Source organism: Arachis hypogaea, chromosome 11 (assembly GCF_003086295.3).
Source record: "Arachis hypogaea cultivar Tifrunner chromosome 11, arahy.Tifrunner.gnm2.J5K5, whole genome shotgun sequence".
NCBI lineage: Eukaryota > Viridiplantae > Streptophyta > Magnoliopsida > Fabales > Fabaceae > Arachis > Arachis hypogaea.
The window spans coordinates 126587082-126608324 of record NC_092046.1 but is presented as its reverse complement, the minus strand read 5'-3'; the positions used below and the strand labels follow the sequence as shown (position 1 = coordinate 126608324).

General features: G+C 34.9%; 1 protein-coding gene across 1 annotated transcript; it reads right to left on the bottom strand.

The window, feature by feature from the left end:
- Nucleotides 1-13615: 13615 nt before the first annotated feature.
- On the bottom strand, nucleotides 13616-18799 carry LOC112722549 (uncharacterized). The gene is made up of 4 exons (XM_025773613.3): nucleotides 18431-18799; nucleotides 16751-17069; nucleotides 15922-16642; nucleotides 13616-15816 (listed from the first exon to the last, which is right to left on the bottom strand). The coding sequence occupies exons 2-4, from the start codon at nucleotides 16997-16999 to the stop codon at nucleotides 14747-14749; spliced, it is 2040 nt and encodes a 679-aa protein (XP_025629398.1). The 5' UTR covers nucleotides 17000-17069; nucleotides 18431-18799; the 3' UTR covers nucleotides 13616-14746.
- Between the last annotated feature and the right edge of the window lie 2444 nt (nucleotides 18800-21243).

The window sequence follows — 21243 nt, the reverse complement described above, 5'->3', positions numbered from 1 at the left end:
GAGATCACTTGCTATTTATCACTCATCCAATTTTATTTATTAATATGTATATTTATACTACAAATAGTATTTTTATAAGTGACTGAAATTGCCAATGAGTTATACTCAAATGACATAATCTCCCTATATTCATCTAAGAGGTTGCGGGTTTGAGTCTCTCTATCTTCGAGAAAAAAGAGACTACATTTGACAGAAAAATTGAGACTAAGGTTTAGTTTGGTAAAGTTTTTATTTTGTAAAAATAATTTATAAAAGTTAACTTTTTTAAAGTTGTAATATTTATGTTTGATAAATAAAAAGTTTTTATATTGTATTTTGTATAAAGTATACAGGACTGAATTACATCTCAATATTATATTTGGTTTAAGTTAAATATAGAGACTGAATAAACAAAATAACTTAAATATCCTTATTAACTAAAAAAAAATACAAAGTTTTTCTCTCTCGTTCACTCTCTCTTGGCTAGCTCTCTCTTTATCCCTGTATGTGTCTCCTCTCTCTCTCAGTCCTAGATATTATCCTTCTGACGTACCCCAAAAGTACGCTTGAATAGTTAATTACTACCAGCTAGTCGCCGCATAGCCGATTCAAAAAAAGATTATATATTCTACAAATGAATAATTGTAAAAAAAATAAGAATAACAATAAATGTAATAATTATTCTTCTGTGTTTTTATCTACTATAAGAGACGCGAATTTTACCAATGACAAAATGGCCATTGGTAAATCCTAACCAATGTTACTGACGGCTATCGACCATCAGTAAAATTAAATACGATTTATGATTTATTGTCTGTTAATACAAGTACACTACGTGTAATCATTTAAGATGAAGTCACCGCCGTCGTTGTCGGCTCCATCTTAAGGTCCTAAAGGTGGTGGTGACGCTAGTGGCATTGGTGGTGTAGGGGCGGTCGAGGACCAGATGATGTTGTTGAAGGATGTCTAGGTGGCGAAAAAGGTGGCATGGCTGGTGCACAATTGGACGAGCCACTCCCTAGCTTCTCCTGTATGAAAGAGTACATGTCCGTAACCGTATTCTTTCCTTGGTCTAGCTCAGACAGTTGGTGGACAACGGTCTCCTAGAGACTTCTGATCTCCCACTCGTATCTCCGATGACAATGCCTCCACTCGTCCAGCACCTCTTGGTAGCGTGCCTCAATTTCGCATATCTCGTCTGATGTTGCTGCATATTTCGCCATGGCGCTGCAACTCCCTGTTGAGTAAGGTAACTGCTCCTTAATATCCACCTTTTACGACAGTGTTCAAATTGGAGAATCACAAAGTAGTCGTAGTGGATTGATTCCTTTGCCATGACCCTTCCTCACATGCAGCCGCCAACTATTTATGTCCATATCTCATCCTTAGATATGGGTGGCGGCTCAGAACCCTGGGCAATCTTAGTCACACTTCTGAGTCTTGCTAGCCGAATGTGAAATCAATCTGAAATAAATAAAATAAACACAAGTTAAAAAAACAAACGAATATAATTTATAAGATATATTTGGGTTTGATGAGCTTACAGAAGTGTCCTCAAACTGCTTATCGACCCACTTGTTATTGTCTTCCTTCCTCGCATGCATCCTCTGAAAGACCTTACTTCGACGAGAATTATGACCCAGCTCGATCTCCTGTCCATAAAGTTTAGAATTTCAAGAAGTCTTTATATTAGTTTCAGATTTGTTAGTAATAAAGTAAACAAATTAAGATAACAATTAAACCTTTAAATGATATGAATCATCTTCTTCTCTATTGCCCTGTAGGTGGTGAACCCTCTAGTGCATATGATCCACCGATCTCAGATGCTCGACTGGCTCGGGCCTTAGCCCAGATCGTCTGATAATTTCATGTGCTCCAGTACTTCTTCAGCTGGGCGAGGATATCATTCGGGATCCAGTATACAGGAGCATCCTTGTTGTGGATATCTAATAGCATCTCCCGGAGACGTTTGGCGGCTCTCACCTGCTAAGTATTGTACATCTTCTGCCCCTCCCGTGGACGAACTTAAAGTGGTCCTATAATATCAAATAAAAGTGAATCGAATCAATATAAGTTTATAATTTGAAGTTTAATACTTAATTACCTTAAAAAGTCCCCACCAAAGATCACAAACGTGATCTGGAACCATGCTAAATTTGGGTATGAATCATCTATGGTGGATCTTGAAAATTCAAGTATCCTCTCTCTCCTTAGTCTCGGACAATTGTCATTAAACAAATAATTTTATTATATATGCATGTTATACTATAAAATTAATTAAATTCGTAAATATAAAACATACCAATCACCTCCATTCCACTCTAGCCTCTATCTAATAGACTGTGTAGATGGGGCACCCTCTTTTGAGGCTCCAGTTATCAACTGTGTCGGCTATAATTGCGGAAGTAATGTCTGTGATTGGATGGTGTATGGGTCTGTGGTTGTGGCTGAGGTTGTATTTAAGGTTGCGGTTATGGAGGTGTCTAGTGTGTGTCACCCGCTTCTGAGGATAGACTTGGGGTCAGTATCATCTTTATAGGGTCCAACCCCTTTGATAATTGTGTATAGGACTTGGCAAGGTCGGCGCGTCAACCACAGAATCGATAATAGTCACAGTGGTTATAGACTAGGTGCGTGGTGATGATTCACCCAAGTCAAGTGGGATGCCCGTATTCTTCTTGGACAGCCCGCTATTACAACCACTACTTTGCCTGCCAACACCTCGTCCATACCCCTATCGCCTATCACGTCACCTGAAGCAAGTAAAAGTAAATAAAGTTAGACAATTAGCGCTTAATTCCTCCTACATTGCCCATAAAAATTTGTATTTAAATTTTATTAATTGTTTCAAATTTTTTAAAAAATTTTAATAGAGTATCTTCAACAATTAGAACACTCAAAATTTTTTATTTAGTACTAGGGGTGGCAAACGGCTCAAACTCGTCGGGCCGACCCGTCGAACCCACTAAAAAAGGATTGGGCTAAGATTTGGAATCCGCCAAATTAAAAAAAATCTGTCAAATTTGCAAGTTTTGGCAGGACGAGGTGGGCCGGCCCGTCAAGACAAAGATTTTTTTTCTTTTTTATTAAATAAAAAAGTGATTAGTACGACAAAATTAATAATTATATAATTTTCAAACACTTTTTTTTCATTTTTTGTTTTCATGATTTTTTTAGTTATTAATTTTATTAATTTTATTTTATAATTTCGTATATATGCTCAAATTATGTGACCTATTTTTTAAAATAAAGATTGTTCTATTGATAAATATTAGGGTTAAGTTCGATTTTAGTCCCCAACGTAGAGGTCGAAAATCGGAATCGTCCCTAACTTTTTTTTGCTACAAAATGGTCCCCAAAGTTTCAGTTTGTTTTAAAACCGTCCTTTTTACCAATTTTATTTTTTTATTACCAAATTACCCCTCATTAAAAAAATTATAAAATAAAATAAAATAAATATAAAATAAATAAATAAAAAAGAGGAAAGAAAGGGTATAGAGAAGTGGGGGTGGGGAGAGAAAGAAAGGGAGGAGGGGGTGGGGCGCGACAAGGGGGGAGACAAGGGGGGAGGGAGGAGGGGGGAGAGAAGGGGGACGAGCTCACCGCCGCACCGCCACTGTCCGCCCGCCGCCGCCGCCTCTTCTTCTTCTTCTTCTTCTTCCGCCATACCCGCCGCACCACCGCCCCGCCGCCGCCTCTTCTTCTTCTTCTTCTTCTTCTTCTTCTTCTTCTTCTTCTTCTTCTTCTTCTTCTTCTTCTTACCGCCGACCCCACCACCACACCGCCGCCCGCCGTCTGCTGCTTCTTCTTCTTCTTCTGTGAATTCTGTGAATTGGATTTTTTGTGAAATTTGTTGTGGAACATTGTTGTTGCTGAAATTTGAATTTGGAGTATTGTTGTTGCTGATTCTGGATTTTTGATGATGATGATGATTTTCTGAGTTGAGTTCTTATTTGTCTGAGTTTGAGTTCTGGATCTGAGTTCTGGGTTCTGATGAGGATGACGATTATGATGTTGATTTTCTGAGTTTTGGTTGGTGTGATGCAGATGGTGATGGAGTGGCAGTGGGTGGGGGTGGTGGTGGTGGTTCTGGTTCTATGTTCTTATGATTCCATGATGATGATGATGATGATGATGATGATGGTGGTGGTGGTAGGTGGTGGGTGTGGTGCATTTCTGCTGGTGCTTTGCTGATTTTGTGGAAGAAGGGATAGGGGCATTTTGGTCCGAAGGACGGTTTTAAAACAAACTGAAACTTTGGGGACCATTTTATAGCAAAAAAAAGTTAGGGACGATTCCAATTTTTGACCTCTACGTTGGGGATCAAAATCGAACTTAACCCTAAATATTATTTTGAACAATTTTACTGAAGTTAAAAATTAAAAAAAAAAAGATAATGAAAAAAATTATATAGTAATTTGACTATTTTTTATTTGTAGTTGATTTTTTCATTATTATTTTTTATTAGTTTTAATGAATTTAATTTTTCAGAAAAAAAAAGTCAAGCGGGCTAGCCCGTCGTTCCGCCAATTCGCCATAAAGTAAAGCGGACTAGCATTTTGAACCCATTTTAGTTGGCGGGATGGAACTCTCTGTCCTATTTTATGGTGCGGACCTAGGCAGAGTGGAGCTGACCGACCCAGTTTGCCACCCCTACTAATTACCAACACCAATTATATATTTCATAAATTCAAAAAAGCATAACACAACATAAATAATTAATATGCAAAAAACATTTACTTGTTAATTTACCCATTCTAATCCCCTTATATCCCTCAAAATCATTTCGCCTCTTCAACAAATTTATCCTAGGATTCAAATTTCTATTCTAAACATGCATAATTAAAAACAATAATTTTAATTACAATTTTAATTATATTTTTATAGCAATGAAATTACTAAATTTTGATAACATACCTAAAGGTAATAAAAATTTACTGATTTCTTCATTTTCTAACAATAGCAGCAACAACATTTGCAACTACAAAAACCTGCATGTTGATCAATGATGAGCGGATATTTTATACGCTTTTTGGGGTTAATTTCATATAGTTTTGAGTATGTTCTAGTTAGTTTTTAGGTTATTTCCATTAGTTTTTAGGAAAAATTCATATTTCTGGACTTTACTATGAGTTGTGTGTTTTTCTGTAATTTCAGGTATTTTTCTGGCTGAAATTGAAGGAGCTGAGCAAAAATCTGATTCAGGCTGAAAAAGGACTGCTGATGCTGTTGGATTCTGACCTCCCTGCACTCAAAGTGGATTTTCTAGAGCTACAGAACTCTAAATGGCATGCTTCTAATTGCGTTGGAAAGTAGACATCCAGGGATTTCCAGCAATATATAATAGTCCATACTTTGCACAAGGATAGACGACGTAAACTGGCGTTCAACGCCAGTTCTCTGCCCAATTCTGGCGTCCAGCGCCTGACGATTGGATTTTTGACGGTTTAGAATTTCACAAATGAATTCTCGTTGCAAGTATAGTTTCTAAACCAAGCAATAATCCTTTCATACAAAAATTTGTTTGTCACAAGTACAAACCCCTAAATTCTATAAACCGAAGTATTTAAACCTCGGGTCGTCTCTCAAAGGACTTGCAGGGTAGTGTTCTTGTTATTGGTTATGGAGTATGTTTGGGGTTTTGAGATTTTAGACAAGAAATATAAATGGCAAAGAAAATAAACTAACAACTAACAAAGCTCTCGGCTAGATATGAGAACTAGAAGTCCCATCCTAGTTATCTTCCTCAATTGTGATCTCAAATTATTCATTGCTACCACTTAGTTAACCACTATAGTGGAGGAAAGTCAAGTGGATGAATCAATTTGATTTCTCAAGTCCTAATCAACTCCTAAAGGAATGACTAGCTTTAGAGGCATTCAAATCAATTAGCAACTTCTAATTATCAATCAACAAAGGAATTAGATAACTCAAGAGTCACTAATTACTCTACCTAGGCCAAGAGGAACAAAACCTACTCTAAAATCCAAACAAGCATTTTATCAAACACTTGGTAAGCATAAAAGAAGAACATAGTAAATCAACAACAAGAATGAAATCTAACAACAATTATTGAAAGGAATTAACAACAACAATCAAGGAAATCACAATTATCATGAATTACCTCAAATTGCATTATTGAAAGAAAATAAAGAGAACAAAAGTATCTCAATTACAAAACCTAGAAACAAAATAAGAGAAATTACAACAAGAGAATAGGGATAGAGAGAAGAACCAAAGTGTAGCAATCATCAATTGAAGGTAGAAGTAGAAGGAGACTTGAATTAAACCTAGAACTATGAGATCCTAATCTAACCCTAATTCCTAATCCTAATTCTAGAGAGAAGGGAGAGCTTCTCTCTCTAACTCTAACTACAAAGCTAAACTAAACTAATTGGTAACTAACATATGTTTCCCTCTTCACTCCTTGGGTTAAATAGCATCAGAAATGAGTTGGATTGGGCCCACAAGGCTTTAGAATTCGTTGGCCACGTTTTGCTTTAAGTGAACTAGGTGGCAGCAACGGCGCGTGCGCGTACTTTGCACGTGCGCGCCACCATACGTGTAGCAACTATGGCAAATCTTATATCGTTTCGAAGCCCCGGATGTTAGCTTTCCAACCCAACTGGAACCGCATCATTTGGACCTCTGTAGCTCAAGTTATGGCCGATTAAGTGCGAAGAGGTCGGCTTGACAGCTTTCCGGTTCTTCCATTTCTTCATGAGTTCTCCAACTTTTCATGCTTTCTTTCTTCATTCCCTTGATCCAATCTTTGCCTTCTAAATCTGAAATCACTTAGCAAACATATCAAGGCATCTAATGGAATCAAGGAGAATTAAATTTAGCTATTTTAAGACCTAAAAAGCATGTTTTCACTCTTAAGCACAATTACAGGAGAATATACAAAACCATGCTATTTCATTGAATAAATGTGGGTAAAAGGTGATAAAATCCCCTAAATTCAATACAAGATAAACCGTCAAATTGGGGTTTGTCAGCGCCAAAAAAGGATCAAAAGCTGGAGTTGAACGCCCGAACTGGCACAATAACTGGTGTTCAACTCCAAAAATGGCCTCTGCACGTGAATTGCTTAAATCTCAGCCCAGCACACACCAAGTGGGCCCCAGAAGTGGATCTCTGCATCATCCATCATAGTTTACTCATTTTTTGTAAACCTAGGCTACTAGTTTAGTATTTAAACAACTTTTAGAGACTTATTTTTACATCTCATGACATTTTAGATCTAAACTTTGTACTCTTTGACGGCATGAGTCTCTAAACTCCATTGTTGGGGGTGAGGAGCTCTGCTGTGCCTCGATGAATTAATGCAAGTATTTCTATTTTCCATTCAAACACGCTTGTTCCTATCTAAGATGTTCATTCGCGCTTAACTGTGATGAAGGTGATGATCTGTGACACTCATCACCTTCCTCAAACCATGAACGTGTGCCTGACAACCACCTCCGTTCTATATCCGATTGAATGAGTATCTCTTAGATCTCTTAATTAGAATCTTCGTGGTATAAGCTAGAACTGATGGCGGCATTCATGAGAATCCGGAAAGTCTAAACCTTTTCTGTGGTATTCCGAGTAGGATTCGATGATCGAATGACTGTGACGAGCTTCAAACTCGCGAGTGCTGGGCGTTAGTGACAGACGCAAAAGGAAGAAGGATCCTATTCCAGTATGATCGAGAACGAACAAGTGATTAGCCGTGCTGTGACAGAGCATGTGAGCATATTCTTCACTGAGAGGATGAGATGTAGCCATTGACGACGGTGAACCCCTACATACAGCTTGCCATAGAAGGACGTGCGTGCGTGAACAAGAAGACAGAGGAAAGCAGAGATTCAGAAGACAAAGCATCTCCAAAACTCCAACATATTCTCCATTACTGCATAACAAGTAACCTTTAATTCATGTTCTATTGTTTATTTGCAATTCAACTGATAAACATAATTGACTTCCTGACTAAGATTTACAAGATAACCATAGATTGCTTCAAACCAACAATCTCCGTGGGATTCGACCCTTACTCACGTGAGGTATTACTTGGACGACCTAGTGCACTTGCTGGTCAGTGGTACGAGTTGTGAAAAGTGTGATTCACAATTTGTGCACCAATCAACATTAATCCAAATTAACCAAAAACTAAAAAATAGAAAGGTTAAAAATGTGTGAAAAATTACAAAAAATCAACAAAAAGTAAATCAATTAAATTAAAGGTCTTCTCACCCCAAACGCAACGGGAATCCCGAAACGGCGAACAAAGTTCTAATTGGCGAGAAAATGGCCCTGTAAGGTTCGGCTAGAGAGAGCGCGTGAGAGAGTGTAGAGAGAGAGAGAAAGGAAAGATCAGAATGGAAGGAGGAAGAAGGAGGTTGACATATTTTAATTCTGTTTGTTAGTTTTATTGACGGTTAAAGCGTCAATAAATTATAATATTGATGCCCCAAAATACAGCGTTTCATTAAACTAAATTTTACCAACGTTTACCGATGACTTGGTCATTCGTAAATTTATTAAGCGTGCCAACTTAAAAATTTCAAAACGTCATTTTTACTGATGGTTGTAGTCATCGGTAAAATTAACAACAAAAATTTTTATTTACAAAATTTAAAAAATATTAAATTAATTTAGGTCGTCGGTAATGTTTATTCATTAATTTTTTTCTAAAAATTATATTAATTTACCGACGGCATAGGCAAATATTGTCGGTAAAGACAAGCGTCGATAATAATAAGGCGCGCCAATTGACACGTAGTTGGCGCCAATTAGTATCGACAGTTACTGACGGCAATGTGCAAAAAAATTAAAGCGCGCACTTTTATTAGCGATGGTTCCTTTTATTACTATCGTCGGTCAATCTCTCCTCATCACGGGCCATCGAAACAGCCGTCTATAATCAGCGTGTCTTTGATAGGGTTCATTTCTTTTCAATTTTTCTTTTTTTGTTTTTTTTTTGTTTTGTTGAGAAGGAAAAAAAAAAAAGAAAACACTGAAAAAAAAGAAATAAGAAAAGAATTTAATTTTAGATGTACTATGAGTATAAAACCGTTTTACATGGTATCTAATGACACAACGCCACATTAGCAAAAATAACCATCTTTTATATTAATCGCATGAATGGTCATCCAAAAGAATGATTATGATTGCACGACTGTGTAAAATATTTTACACTGTCAATGCATCAAAATTAAACTCATAAAACAAATAAAAGAATGCAAAGGAGAAATAGAAAAAAAAATGGTATAATTTCTTTTAAAACAAAAATACATAAAAAAACTATAAAAATTTTTAATTTATTTTAAAATTGCTAAGTTTTCTTTTTTTTCCTCTTTCTTCAGTAGTTTTTTTATTTTTTTTCTTATTCTTCTTTTGAGAGATAAAAAAAACAAAAATATTTTAAAAAAAAAAGAAAAAAAATTTTATTTCTATCCAAAACTTTTACATTTTTTTCAAAAAAAATTTTTGTTCTACAGTTTTTTATTTCTCCTTTTTTTATTTCTCCTCTTATTTTTGTTCGTGAGATGAAAAAAAAATAGAAAATAATAAAAAAATTTGATGGTCTTATAAAACAAATGTATTAAAAATTTGTATTTTTTAAAAATTTTATCTATTCTTTAGAAAAAATTGCTGTTTTTTTTTTCTTTTCCTTCTTGATAGATAGTAATTATTATCTAAAGTGAATATTAATAAAAATAAAAATAGTAATAAATAGAATATTTATTCATTTTGGTTTCTAAAAAATTTTGGACTAGATACTTTTATCTCCAACTAAAATTAATTACTCGATTGGTTTCTAATAATTAATTCTATCAGTCATTTAGATCCTTTACTCCGTCAACTCTAACGGAGGATAAAATATTCCCTGATAATTCTAACAGGGACAAAATAGTCCCTGATCCCTCTGTTCGAAAACGAAACTATTCTCTCCCAATTTCCATCATATCTTGCGTAACTTTAATAGTCTAACACTGCAACTTCAAGCTACGCAATGCACACTCTGCAACTTTAATGTTTATAAGAAGAAAAATTCTCAACTTTTTCTCAACCAATTCATCATACTCAGGAAACTAATGACTAAGTCTCTCAAGTACTTGTTGTCTTCCATGGATCCCATGAACCTATACAGCAAGTCCGATTTGTTAATACTTGTCATCGTCGTCACCATCTCCCTCCTCCTCTACCTTATCATCTCCATAGCCACATTGTCTACCACCCCGATTGCTTCCTTCAACTTTTTCTCCGAACCAATGTTCAATAATCATTTCAGTTTTCATATGAGCGGCGACGACGACATTGCTCGTTATACTGATAGCTTAGATACGAGGTCGAAGCTGTCTGTCAGCTTGGACTTCGGGAGAAAAGGAATGAAATACTCAGGGTCCATTTTAAATGGGAATTTGCATATGATGTCGAAGGAGAATATTCTTATGATATCCTAATGTCCAACAATCTATATTACTTGTCCGAGAGTGAAAAAAGACATGTCCTTAGAGTAGTTGTGGAACTTGATCTTGAGGATGTGGTGGACGTTGTCAGAGTTGAAGGTGATGCTGTTATCGAGGACATGGAGGTTGATGCTTTTAGTGAGTGAAGTGCGGAGGAGGTGGGTCTACCAGTCATAGAGATTTGAGAAGTGTATGGTCCATGACATGTTGAGGTATGTGCGATACGCATGACGGTTACACCATGGCTTGATCTTGGAGTTGAAGAAGAGAAAGGAAAAGATGGAGAAGAAGACTATGAAGATGAAGAAAGAAAGTATGAATGTTAGGATTCTATGAGATCTGATAGAAATTGGAGGAGAACGGTATTATTTTTGAATAAAGGGGGTTATGAGTCATTTTGTTTCCTGTTAAAGTTGTCAGATACCATTTTATCCTACGTTAGAATTGATGAAACAAATGACCTAAGTGACTGACGAAATTAATTGTTAAAGACTATTTAATTAAAGACTAAAGTGTTTAATTCAAAATTTTTTGGAGATCAAAATAAGTAAATACTCTTATAAATGTAATAATCGCTTCTTAAAACAAATGTATCCCTATAATCCAAAAATATTCTGTCTTAGCTTTTACGAAAAAGTTTGTATATCCTTAAAAAATTATATTAAAACGATAATTCCATCAAGTGAACGCATTTTATTTTGAAGGACTTGAAGTGTATAATTCCGGGAGGTTGCTGGGTTTGATACCCTGTCGGCATCAAATGGTTAGGTCATGATATAATATTTATTATATGTTTGATTTTGTTTTTATTTGATGAAATATATAGTAGAATAGTAGATAATTTTAGGTGCAGAAATGTTTAAATGTCTTAAATAACTTTTAATAACGGTCTTCGTTTTTGGACGAAGAGAATGTTACACATTTTAATTTTAAGAGTTAGATTATCTTAATAAATTTAGTAAAAAATAATAAATAAGTCCCTACTACCCTTAGATAAATAAATCTTTAGTTAATTAAAAATACAAAAATATTATTTATTTTTTAAAATATTAGATATTTAATTTTTTTAAAAAAATTTATCTTTATATATTTTAAACGAAATAACTTAAATATTTCACATTTTTAAAAATAAAAAATATTTTTTATATTTTTAATTAATCAAAAAATTATTTGACTTTGAATTAAAAAATTTATATTTTTCTCTAGATTTAGTTGACCTCTTACTATATTTTCTATTTAATTAAGTTCACAATGAAATAATCAATCATATTCTATTTTTTTATTAACCATCGTATTTTAAATTCACTACGCCCTATTCTAAAACCTTATTTAAAATGAACAAGTACCGATTGATTTGAACTAAACAAGTATTAACACTTTTTAATTCCTAAAACAAAAAGTAATCAATTAATTTTCCTTCAACCAAAAATAGTATAAAAAACAATTAAAAAAAATATCCTTAAGCAGTTAAGCTTCAATGGAAAATTAAACCTTAAATTCTTTTGAAGATCAATTTAAATGTTGAAATTAGAGTCTTTTTAAACCCAAAATAATTTAGTGACATTTGTTTATTACTTACCAATTGTTAATTTGTTATATACTTACATAAATAATACTATATGATCAATAAAATTTATCATTTTTTATTAATATTTGACTAACTTTAAATACTGAAGAGTAAAGACTAAATTCTAAACCAAAAATTTTAAATTCTAAATTATAATAATATAAAAATAATATATTAATCTAAAATATTAGTTAATATTAATAAAAAATATAGTCTTATTACACATTTAAACGTTTTTATAAATCAAGTTGATCTAAATCCAACAAAAATCACTCACACAACTTGTGCGTAAATCATATTTTTTCTTCACGTATTTTTTTCTTATTGTCATTTTTTTATTGGTGCTGCTATTGCTGTGTTTTTCTCCTCCGCCTCTTTCTCCTTTTTTTAGTTGTTACAATATTTTTTTCTTCTTTTTTTGATTGACTTTTTTTTTTGTATTTTTGTTAAGACGGTGAAATAAGAAGAATTATAAGTAGCAAAAATAAGAAGGAGAAGATAAAGAAGAAAAAGAAGATGATGATGAAGAAGAGGAGGATGGAAAGTTTTGAATTGTGTAGAATTTATCCAAAAAAATAGCCCCAAAATTTTTTAATCATGACATAAGAAGTTTCTTAATTTTGACACCGAATTTTTTTAGTCGTGACACAGGTTCTTGTTAAGATGGTGAAATAAAAAAATTATAAAAATGTGAAACAAAATAATAATAATAATAATAATAATAATAATAATGATGAAAAGGAGGAGGAAGATGAGGAATGAAAGTTTTGAATTGTGCAGAATTTATTAGTAACAACATCGAACCTTTTTAACCGTGATACTAATTCTTGTTAAGAGGGTGAAACAAGAAGAATTATGGAAATGAGAAACAATAGCACCGAAATTTTTAGAAAAAGATGATGATGATGATGATCAAGAATAACATGAAGAGAAAGGAAAGTTATGAATTCTGTAGAGTTTATTAGAAAAATAGCATTGAAATTTTTTAACTGTGACACATTAAATTTTTTAATTTTGATATCGAAATTTCTTAATCTTAATACACAATTTTTTAACCAATTTTTTTATCATTAAACTAATTGAGTGGTATTGAACTCATATATAATATGTTTAGCCATTGCTATGTTATTTGTAATTAATTGCTATATTTTTTTGGTTTCAAAACTCATTTGAATATATTTTGTTAGTTGAGTGAGTTAAAATTTTGAATCTGTAATTCTTTAAAATTTTGTGTCATTTATAAAAAATTTCAGTGTCATTTCTAACAAGATTTTTTGTGCCATTAATCTAACATTTATTTAATTAGGTCAAAACTGCAAAAAGTATATTCTTTTTCTTTCTTTCCTATAAAAGAAACATTCTCATATTGTAGTCCTTATAAGTTAAAATACTTTTTCCACCCCGTATTACTCTGTTTCTTCATGTGCATTCATCTCTTGAATTTGTTCACCTAAAAAGTTTAACATTAAAATTTCCATTTATATCAAACACACCCTATGTGACACCAAGAAAAGAAACTCTATCTAGTAAGTATCCACCAAAGATGGCTTTGCTTTCATTCTTTATCATCTATTGTCCAGGCTAATCAAGAGGGGCAAAATTTATAACAAACAAATTTGGAGACAAGCTATTCCATCTCTTAAGATGAGATGAGAGAATAGATTCCATTGCAATAAACAAACAACAAAATGATACACATTTCAGAGGTCACTATTTCTTTCTATCCTACACTTAACATATTGATATTCATATTATTGTATATATATTAAGACATTTACATGACCACCCTATAGTTCACAAAAAAAAAAAAAAACCAAAAATAAAAAAGAAAAAAGCAACTTCGTCCAAAGTCCATGGAATTAATCTTAGAATTAGTTATATACTTGGTTCAAAATATGATGGGGTTTAGTAGTGGGAAGTCTCTTCCCCCTTCTCTTTCTACAAATCTTTCCCCAGCTTATTAGGCACCCTGTCTCAGTTCCAAATCCAGTGGTACTAGTTAGCTTGTTCAAATGCAACTCTGTGTTGTTAGAAATCGAAGTACCGGATCGACGGCGCCCCCTGGCTGACACATTTTTACCTGCACTTCTTAGAGAACCTGTTTCCGAGTGGGTACCAGCAGCTACAAGACCTCCTATGATCTGAAGATCCTCGGTCACCTCGTACCTTGTCAAAGAAGCAAGGCTAGGGAGGATTTCGCTTTGGAAGTCCTTCCGCCACCTTCCCCTATTTGGCCGGCCCTTCCTCGGCTGAGTTGGCAAAGTTGATCCGCCTACTTGCTCCATCTGGCCAATAGTGTTACTATAGCAGCAATCTAGGACTGTTGTCTCGGTCAAATTTAAGGTCATGAACTCAAAGTAATCCATGTTGATAGGAGAAAAGTCATCGAGATTGTTCGCTGCACTGCTCGAACCTGCATTATTCTCTGGATGATCTGCTGCTGTGGAAGCAATGCCAGCAAACCAGTGAAGAGGACTTCTTGCAGAAGATTCGGACAATAAACAAGTTGTCTTTTTGAGACCATTGTTGTCCACAAATCCTGATATGGTAACCAAAGCCTCGGCAGCAACTCTAGCTTGCTCCTCTTGCGCTTCCGGATCCTCTTGTCCTGCCAATTGAAATGGCATCTCAAGCTGGTTTTCATCGGATTCTCCTCTAGGCGGTGAGCATTCCTTGTTTTCTGGACTGATAGGTGCCTGGAGATCAACCTCCATCAGCATATTCTCTTCCTCAATCATGCATGAATTTAGGTCAATAATACCAGCCAGAGATTCTTGTTTCTTCTGCTCATTCTTCCCTGTATACTCGGCAGGGGAAGTGATTCAATGCAACATAACTTTCCATCGGATACGCATTTTCCCTCGATTCCATCAGCACCTTGGCTTTTCAATTGGTTCGGGACATGCAAAGGTTGCCGATCAGACGACATTTGAGGCCCCTCATTACAGTGAAGCGCAAGAATCTTATCCGCACTAAGGTCACTCTCCTCAGTCTTCTTTAACTCCACATTACAAGAATTTGTGAAAACAGAATCAATCTGGGTAGCAATTTTACTCCCTTCACTCTGTTTTCCTTTGAATACAACCTTGTCCTTAAGCCATGGCATCCCCCTACTTGAATCCTGAAGGTTATTTTCTTTTCTAGGAATCTGAATGCTTTGAAGTGCTGTTATATCAAAATAACCAGCAGGTGCAATATTCAGGTTTAGATTCTTGAGAGTTCCCACATCTTTAGAACCCATGATATTCATCCGAAGCTCATCGCTATCCAATGAATCGTGCTTGGCACTGCTATTGGGATCATTAGAACTAATTGATGGAAGATCCAACGGCTTGGACCTGCTGCCCAGAAGAAAGTGTCGGCCATCTAAATCATGGCTGGGTTTACCACTTTTACACTGATAACTCTCATCTTGAGTGAACCCTGAAATTCCCATCAATGATTTAGAACTTTGACCCAATGATACTGAAGAGCTTAAAAAAGGAAGTGCCGGGACTGCTATCGAGCTTTGGCCACAGTAAGCAGGTGTTTTCCATAACTCAGCTGGTGAAATCCCAGAACTTAACTTATCATATTGAGAGCATGTGCGAGATACAGCGCTGGATCCAAGTGAGCCATTACTCATGAAACCTTGAACTTGTGAACCATTGCTAGAAAACTTCCTCACTGGCCAAGGTTCGCTAACATGATTTAATGGATGAAAATATGGAGGGTCATTAAATTGTTCCATATTCTTTCTTAATGGTTCAATTGAATCAGATTGCTTTCCTGTACAAATAACTTTGGAAAAAGAATCCAATGCACCACCACTTTGCCCTGAAAATTGAAGAATTTACATGATAAAAGTTATAATTGTACATATTTATGAACAGATTATAATAGCAGCTAACAAATCTGAATTGAAAAAGGGTATAATATTACCACTACACATCTGCTCCTGTATCTTCCTCTGTTCCAACGGAGGATTTCCTGAGAAATTTTCAGGATCCTTTCGCTTGTTCAAATTCCAAATGACATCATTCGGAAAATTCTGATAGCTCAATTTTGTTGTCTTTGACAGATCATAAAAGGCATTGTTCCTATTATGTGTAGGGGCTGCTGAATCATAAGACTTTGAAGTTGCTTCTTCAAGCTTAAATTGTAAATTTAAGCCAGCAAAACCATTAGAATTGATTCCATATGGTTTCTCACCATTGCCACACACAACTTTGGAAGATCCATTTAAAGAATAAGCTGAGACTTGCAGCACATCAGTGACACTTCCGTCTTCCAAACATTCACCTTCTTCACTATCAATGTATTCGTTAGCCGGAAGCTGAAGATCCAATACTTTTTTGCCAACTTTTCTGTACTTGGATTCTGATGGTTTAGAATCTTTGAAAGATTCTTCGGTCACTACCGGAACAGGAGTGGGACATATTTTCTTGCTGTTCTCTTGTGGAGAAGCCCCCGGTGGCAATGATTGAGCCGTAGACCATGGCAAGTTTGGCGGGTAAGATATCTTTTGGGCATTTTTGGATGGCAAAGAAGAAGCTGACCATGATGATGCCTCCAACCTCAAGTGCTGTTTATATGATTCATTTCTTTTAATATCTTCCATTAACTCCTTCTGTTTGTTATAAATGCGGTGGAGCTCATGAATCTGAAAACCAATAAAATTCAGAATTCGATTAACCAATAAGGAAAGAACTAGACAGAAGACACACAGAGAGAATCGAATCTAACAAAATAAATAATTAAGTTAACATACTTGGTCCCTGAATATGGCTTCATGCTTGAGTATTGTCTGTTTTAGAATTTCCTTGTTGTAGCCTAGAAGGTTACAAGGCGATGATACCGGCAAGGAACCAACGTAATGCAACTCATTCTTAAGCTCACTGTTAACATTAGATGAGGTCCATGGGCTGCGTTCAGATTCAAATAGGAGATCTCTTGCTGAATAATATCCTGGAAAGTAGCCATCACATTGCACGTTTGCGCCCATTTCCAATAATGCCATAAACAAGAACACAGTTTCAATTAAACAAGATGTAGCAGCGTGTCACCCTCGGTTCCAAAGGAAGGAAAACCTGCACCAAAGGAAGGTATTTTATGCATATGAAAAAGAAGAGTTAAACAAGATTGTTGGCTAATAACTTAAGTTCCTTTCCTATATAACTAATTAGTATACCCAAAATTTTAGATTCAATTGTGTAGTTTAACCAAAACATTGAAACACAGCATAATTTTAGATCATGACAAATCCATATAACATAGCAATCAAGCACCCTCAAAGGAAAAGCATGCTGGAGAAACTGAATGCAAGTCAATCTGTATGGTGAATGAATCAAAATAGATGAAGATTTACAACAAGCCAACTTCAACCATATGTTAGTAAGTCATAGGAACACAATAATATCAACATAAGGCATCCTGATTATGACGACGGCTAGAAATGTGAACCTATTGCCATCAAATGGTGGTGTTTCTTAGTTATAGGTAACAGAGTAGAATACCAAATGGCTCCTCATAAGCATGATAAGCTTTTAAAACTAGTAAACACAAGCATTGAATCTAACTCTCTATCAGCATAATAAGCTTTTAAAACATGAGATCACAAAATAAGATGTTGCCATTTGCCACAGAATCACCAGAATTTTTCTGTACACACAATAGTTTCTAGTATCTGCAAAAATAAATAAATGAATAAACAAAATGGAAACATTAACTTCAAAATTATTCCTCAATTATACACCATGTTCATAACTGGTAATGAAAGCACAAATTACAGCCTCAAAACAGAAGCACGAAGAATAATCATAGGAAAAACCAGCAGCATTCAAGTAGAATTCAACTAGTTTCATCTATGAAGAGAAAATGGAAGGGAAGAACAGAGAATTGGCTATGGATAGAGCTGGAACAAATGCTATGAAACCACCATAAAGATAAAAGTTTCCACGAGACAAACCTCCAAACGCAAATAAGAATCAGATTCTCAAAGGACAATAGCATCAAATCAAAATCCATTTCAACAATCAAGCCAGTGGAAGGTAAAGACCAAAAGCAAAAAAAGAAAAGGGTAATAGGACTTGGAAATCTTTTGCCAGGAACTGAAACAAGATCAACCAAAATCATTTGACGTACCGGAAACGTAACTGAGCTCAAAGAAAAAAAAATATAAAATATAAAATTAAATAAAAACCAGATTATATCATATTACACGTTCCAAAATGATAGAGAATCAATTAGAAAATAACCAAACTCAACCATAAAAACAACAAAACCCGATATAACTATGGGACTGAAGAAAACCAGTGAGACTATATTAGAAATTAGAAGCTAAAATTAAATAATAATTACAATAATGGAAGGATAAAAAACAAAAAACAACAGGAAAAATGTCGTTCGCGCATGAGATAAAGTGAAAACTGAAAAGAGACTTAAGACTCACCTGAAGAAGAAGAAGAAGGAGGAGAAAAGTGAAGGATGCAGTTCATTGTGCGTGGACACTTGCTATGTTACAGAATAAAGCAGAGAAAAGAAGAAGAAGACATTAGAGTGGAAGAAACATAATAAGAAGAAAGCAGAGCGAGCCAAAAATAAAAGAGAGATTTTTTTGAGAGGTTTGGAGAGGAAACATGAAAAGCAGATAAAATGGGGATTTGGATCTGCAGTGCTGGGCCATTCTCTCAATGAAGATTTCAGAGAGAGAAAACAGAATATGAGACAGACACAGAGAGAGAGAGAGATGGTGTGCGCCCTGTGCTGGTCCCGTTAACTCCTGGACTTTCAATGCCAACAAATATTTATGAAATGCTCCAAACTTGAAATACCCCATTTCACCCTTGCTTCTTTAAAATTTCATGTAGGTCCTTCCATGTTCCTCATTAATCATTTGCTCTTTTCGTAATGGTTTAATTGAATAATGTCCTAAATTAGTTTTTAAATAATTGTTTGTGGTAAATTTTAGAGTTTAATTTTAATGAGTTTTAGAGTTTTAAATAATAAATTTAAAAATTAATTATTTTTATTAATATGATAATATAAAATTACTTGTTTGAATAAAAAAAAGTTTTAGATAATAAAAATTAAATTCTAATTTTAAACTAATTTAAATTATTAAATAAGTTCCTAGATTTTTATTATGTAGATGAATTAATTAATCTGCACGTTACATTATTTATCTAATTGAGAGGCTGATTGAAACTTTTAGATATTTATCAAGATTTTTATATTTTTACCAAATAACAATGAGAATGGATTAATTTATTTAAATTTTCTTAATATAATTTGATATAAAATATTTTTAAAAAAATAAAAAATTATAAACTAATTTAATAACTAAAAATTTTTAAAATCTAAAATGGGAGACTAAATTATTTTTAGACCTAGTTTAGAGTATTTTTATTATAATATAATGGTTGACATTTTTTAGTTACGAGAAATGAAAGTGCAACGATTCTTTTTATTGTTGATAACAATAATAAAAAATAATAATAGAAAATATTTTTGCTTTGTAAATTGTTAGGTGGTTACCACTAATGTTATTTTGTTTTTATCATGGTTCTGAAAATCGAACTGGACCGGCCGGTTCAACTGGAATAATCGGGAACCGATCAGTTAATCGGTCCGGGTAAGCCTAAAAATCGTTTGGCAAAAAACTAGTAAAAAAATCGGTTGAACCGACGGTTAATCAGTGAATCGGTAGAACCATTCGGTTTTTTAGAGGGTTTCCAGTTCGGAAATGCATCCTCTAAACGTCGCCGTTTTGTATAAAAATTTTAAAAAAAAAAGGACAAGTACTGAAGTGAAAACCCTAAATCCCAATTGTCAATTGAAGCCACAGCCACTCATCTCTCCTCTCTTCTCTGAGAAGTGAGAAGCTGAGAACCATTGCAGCCACCAGCCCACCACCACCAGTCGAGCAGCCCACCGCCACCGCGTCCCGCAGCCACCGTGTCCAGCAGCCTCCGCGTCCAGCAGCCACAACGTCCAGCAGCCTCCGCGTCCTGCAGCCACAGCAGCGATGGGTTTGACCAGCGCAGCCTCCACCGCGTCCCGCAGCCGCCGTTCGTGCGCGTCGTCCATTAGTGGTCGGTCGCTCCTCCTTCTCCTTCGTTGCAGGTATCCCTCTTCTCTGCCGTGCTCGCCGCAATTTCTCCAGTCGTCTCTGCTCTGCCGTGGTCCCCTCCCTCTGCTCTGCCTGCTCGCCGCAATTTCTCCAGCCCCCTCTGCTCTGCCGTGGTCGCCTCCCTCTGCTCTTCTATGCTCGCTGAAGATTTTGGTAGGTGAGTCCTCTCCTCTTTGCTGTGTTCTTGCTGTGTTGTGTATTGGAAAGTCGTTCTTGTTGTGTTATGGTATGGAATGGTGTGCTGTTGCAATCCTCTTTGCTGTGTTTTTGGCAGTTACTGTGTTCTTGTTATGGTGTTAATAATTGTTCTTTTTGCTGTGTTATTGATTAATTGTTAATAATTTATATTACACAATAATCTGTATTTTTTTGTTAATAATCTTGCTGTGTTGTTCTTGGTGTTGTATTTAAACTGTTGCTGGTGTTGTGGTTATTAACAATTTAGACATAAGTGTCATGTTATTTACATGGTTTTGATTTTTATGCTTGTGCTTGTGCATTTTTAGTCTTGTTTCAAAGACTAATGTATGAAAGAATACATAATGAGTCACACGATATTGATGGAGGAGTTGGTGTTGTAATTAGAAATGAGATGGGAATCATAATGGAGGCATCAGCAACCCAGGCAATACCTTATCCCCTTGAAGCACATGAAGCAGAAGCATATGCAGCATTTTGGGGGTTGAATTTTGCAAAAGACTGTTGTTTTTCAAATGTGATTCTTAAAAGTGACAATATAGAAGTAATGGGTGCCCTCAAACAGAGAAGGTGTTTTAATTCTTGTTTTGGAACTTTTATTACTGATGCCATTTCACTTATTAAAAATTTTAGATTTGTGAAATTTAGTCATGTTAAGAGGGAAGGGAATAGAGTAGCTCATGAATTAGCAACCTTAGCTCTTACCACTCCAAATTGCATGTGGATGGAAGATGCCCCAAGCCATGTTCAGAACTTAGCTATGTTAGATGTCTTTCCTTTATCCTGAATGAAATTTTCTCTGATTCAAAAAATGTATGGAAGAATACTATATGTATATGCTGCATATTTATGCTTAGGTGCTGACTCTACATAGCTTTCTTCTTGAAGTTTTGCTCTTTATTATGTGAAATTTTAAATTTTATTAAATTAGAAAT